The sequence below is a fragment of the Sinocyclocheilus rhinocerous genome, unplaced genomic scaffold, assembly GCF_001515625.1.
Source record: "Sinocyclocheilus rhinocerous isolate Xijiao unplaced genomic scaffold, SAMN03320098_v1.1 scaffold568, whole genome shotgun sequence".
In the NCBI taxonomy this organism is placed as follows: Eukaryota; Metazoa; Chordata; class Actinopteri; order Cypriniformes; family Cyprinidae; genus Sinocyclocheilus; species Sinocyclocheilus rhinocerous.
Genome location: NW_015652173.1, coordinates 2,034,191 through 2,038,339, shown reverse-complemented (window position 1 = coordinate 2,038,339; position 4,149 = coordinate 2,034,191). Strand labels below are relative to the sequence as shown.

The following is a 4,149-nucleotide window of genomic DNA, read 5'->3' as shown; positions in this document are numbered from 1 at the left end:
GGGTTAAACATTTATTTTTTTTTTTTTTACTTTACGTTTGAAATTATGTGCTTGTCATCTAGTTTTTTAGCTTTCAGTTTCAGATTGAACCAAAAATTGTGCATGTAAACGTAGCCAGTGTTGCGTGTTTGACGCCCAGCTTTTTATGATCCTTTTTTTTTTTTTTTACTTTCCAAATAACATTTTTTTTGTGTGTGTGTTATCAATAATGATTTACTAATACCTTTTAATAACAATTTTAGGATTTTAATAAGTTTCAATTACTAATTTAACAACTGTAAATCAAAAAATTGTTGATATAAATTATTGATATTTGATGTATTAACATTTTTTAATATTTTAGAATTTATAGTTATAATAACTAACAGTAAATCAAGTTTTTTTTTAATTGATATTTTATATATTAACTTTAACAACTAAATTTTAGGATTTTATTACATTTGTTTAACTTTTTCTTGTATTAACAATGGTACTTTAACGTTTTATTAATATATCAGAAATCAGCAAAGCTGTTTTTATTTACTTGTTATTTATTATAAATATTCAGTTAATAAATTAATATATAAATCCTAAAATGTACTTGTAATACATCAAATAATCAATAGTAAATATTCTGTATTTAGGATCAATATTAGGCCCCATTTACACTAGTGTGTTTTCGTTTTAAAACTGCATTTTAAAATGAAATCGATCCTCGTCTACACTGGCGTTTTCACTACGTTTCAGAAACTATCTCCGTCCACACTACACAACCGAAAACGCATGTCACGACCATTCATGCAGGTACAACCATAGATATGTATAGGTAGATTCCCTATTATTTAGATGGCTGACGCGTCTACATGCTTGAAGTGGTCGAATGGGGAATCTACCTATCCACCTTTTTCTTCAACGCGCAAGTAAGCCTGTGGGCGACACTTCCGGGTCATTAGCCGCTATAGGGAAATAACGAGAAGAATAACATGCAGTAAACGGTAAAACTGTTTGCACTACAAACCAGTGTGTTTAATTAAAATAATATGGTAAGACAACAATTTTCAATATCAAGCAGCAAAACGAACTGTTTTGTACAGCTAAAAATAGCTGGATGCGGATGAGACCGGAAGCCAGAGCCATAGAATTTACAAATGGCTGCGCCCATTTTTACGGCAAGAAAAAGGTGGATACATATGGGTACAACAGTGAGCATGATGCTATTGTTTACACGGTTGTCAAGGATACGCAGAGTGAATGTTGGCAGCCACGCCATCGCTTTCAAAAGTGTCTGTTTTGGTCCGTTTACACTGAAACGCAACCCCCGAGTTTTCAAACTAAAATGGGGTCTGCAGTGTTCTCAATCTCAGTTTTCGAGGGTTGAAAATGCCGGAGTACTGTAAACGACACGTGTAACTGTAGCAAAAGTTATGCATTTTAAAACAAAAATTAGGGATGCAACGATACAATTTTTTTCAGAACTGATCCGATACCAAAAATTAAGTATCGGCAGATTCCGATCCGATACCAGCGCGCACATTTTTTTAAATTTTTTTTATGTAGAATTTCTATACTTCTGTGACCAAAAATTAAGTATCGGCAGATTCCGATCCGATACCAGCGCGCACATTTTTTTAAATTTTTTTTATGTAGAATTTCTATACTTCTGTGATCATCACTCTTGTGTGTGTTAAACACAATCTGCTAAATATAGACAACTTTTATTTTAATGAAAAATAACAAATCAAAAAATATATTTATAATCATAATCTATGACAAAAAAAAATACTATTATAAACTAGGTTAGAGGATAATTCAACAGCAAAAGTTATTCTAGAAAAATCATGGGTGCACAATTTTATAAAAACAAACTAAACATTTAGTGAAACATTATTTAGTGGGGAACAAATAAAAGTTAATAAGTGTAGGACTAAATCTGGTAAAATGTTACACATTGCTCTTTGTATTGTTGTAAAATACATTCATGAAAAACAAGTAGCTTAAATATATATCAAATATACTATAAAATTAAAAGACACTTCTTTTAAATGCATAGCACAGTAATGAAGGCAGCAACATATGATAGAACAGAACAAAAAAGACTATTAAAAATCTTTCATTGAGCAAAAGTAAAATACGAAAGGGTATGGCTCCTATACAAAGCGGCACAACGCTCATGCACATCCCGTGCGCAGAAAGATGTGCTTGAAGCAACACAGAGACGCAGTGCTCCGCATAAAAAAGGGAAGAGATATTGATGCGTAGTGTATTATATATGTGCGATTATTTTATTGAGCAGTTTTATATCTCCGTTATGGTGCTTTATAATGTTTTTGTGCCTTTTTGTGGGGCTTAACAACACAGAATAGTATACACACAATATCGGATTTGGAATGGTCTCGTCTGACCGAGCAGAAAAGGCCAGTATCGGAGCCGATACCGATACTGAATATCGGATCGATGCATCCCTAACGAAAATGCACTAGTGCAAACGTAGCTTTAGTCTGTTAAACTAAAGATTATCATCAATAACTATTACAGTGAATTTGAGTTTTAATAATGAGTGATTTGATAATACTTTTTCAATTTTAGGATTAATTTTAATAATAATGGAAGTTTTAATAACTAAATATATCTAAAAATTGTTTGTTTTATTCTTATTTATAATTGATGTATTAATACTTTAACAACTAAGATTTAGGAATTTTATTTACAGTGTGTGTGCTCCACAGCAAACTGTCCCAGCTGAAGGAGTCCCGTGAGCACTTCCAGCAGGAGCGCACGCACTCCCACAGCCCCACCCGCTCCTCCTCCCCCGCCTCCAACCTCGACGACCTCAAAAAGAGGCTGGAGAGGATAAAGAGCAACCGCCAGTAGATCAGCGCCTCGCCTTCATTCTACGCTAACGCACTAGTTAGTCAGCCGGCTTCCCAAACTCCACCATCCCAACGTTTTTCAGGGTAAACGCGTGCATAGATTACAGTTATGCGAAGTAGGATGAAAAAATAAATAACTCGGTCTATACATTGTATAATATTAAGTAAACATTTTCTGTATGTTAGTATTGTGCACAGTTGTTTTTGTACATACAGTGGCTAACTACACCAGGCTTTTATGTGTCATTTAGGGTTTTCCGTGTACAGTTTTCCTGTGCAGAATGCTGTAATATGTGTAACTGATGCTTGTTTTTTTTTAATAGACATTTTAGAGAAATCTGAATTTTAATGTCGCTTTCACTTGGTCTCAACTTCTATCTGTTCAACACTGTTTGCCATTTTTGCTGTTTTCTTTCTGCCTTTTCTTTCTCTCTATTCCAAGCATCTTTGAAGCTCTCATAACTTTTGAAGAATTGATTCCTTTCTTTTAAGGAGCATGGCATGAAGTACTGGATCTTTCTTTTTATGTAAATAAAGTTTGCATTACTAAAGGCTGTTAATTCCATTTTTCTTTTAATATTATTCCCAACATTTTGCACTCTGTAGTGAGATGTTGGTTATTGATGCATTGTTTTGTATTATCCAACTGGGATTAGTGTTGGAAGTGTTGCTATTAAGTTTAAGTCTATAATCTATAGTAAAAATGGCAAAGTTTTATATATATATATATAATTGATACTCTTCTGAATTTTTACTTCAAGGGGCTGAGTGTGTCAGTCTGTGCAATGCACAATACTACTACATTATAGATGTACATAGATCCATATAGTAATAGTACTGTGTATTGTACAGCTCTACAAAAATGTGGGGTTTGAAATTTTAATGTCGCTTTCACTTGGTCTCAACTTCTATCTGTTCAACACTGTTTGCCATTTTTGCTGTTTTCTTTCTGCCTTTTCTTTCTCTCTATTCCAAGCATCTTTGAAGCTCTCATAACTTTTGAAGAATTGATTCCTTTCTTTTAAGGAGCATGGCATGAAGTACTGGATCTTTCTTTTTATGTAAATAAAGTTTGCATTACTAAAGGCTGTTAATTCCATTTTTCTTTTAATATTATTCCCAACATTTTGCACTCTGTAGTGAGATGTTGGTTATTGATGCATTGTTTTGTATTATCCAACTGGGATTAGTGTTGGAAGTGTTGCTATTAAGTTTAAGTCTATAATCTATAGTAAAAATGGCAAAGTTTTATATATATATATATATATATATATATATATATTTATTTTAAACTATACAT

General features: G+C 32.8%; 1 protein-coding gene across 1 annotated transcript in view; it reads left to right on the top strand.

The window, feature by feature from the left end:
- LOC107714016 (cytoskeleton-associated protein 5-like) overlaps positions 1-3,404 on the top strand; it is a 30,593-nt gene extending 27,189 nt beyond the window's left edge. The window contains exons 42-43 of the mRNA XM_016519705.1: positions 1,344-1,372; positions 2,690-3,404. Coding sequence (XP_016375191.1) covers positions 1,344-1,372; positions 2,690-2,850 — 190 coding nt within the window. The 3' untranslated portion in view covers positions 2,851-3,404. The remainder of the gene's footprint in view (positions 1-1,343; positions 1,373-2,689) is intronic.
- Positions 3,405-4,149: the final 745 nt, after the last annotated feature.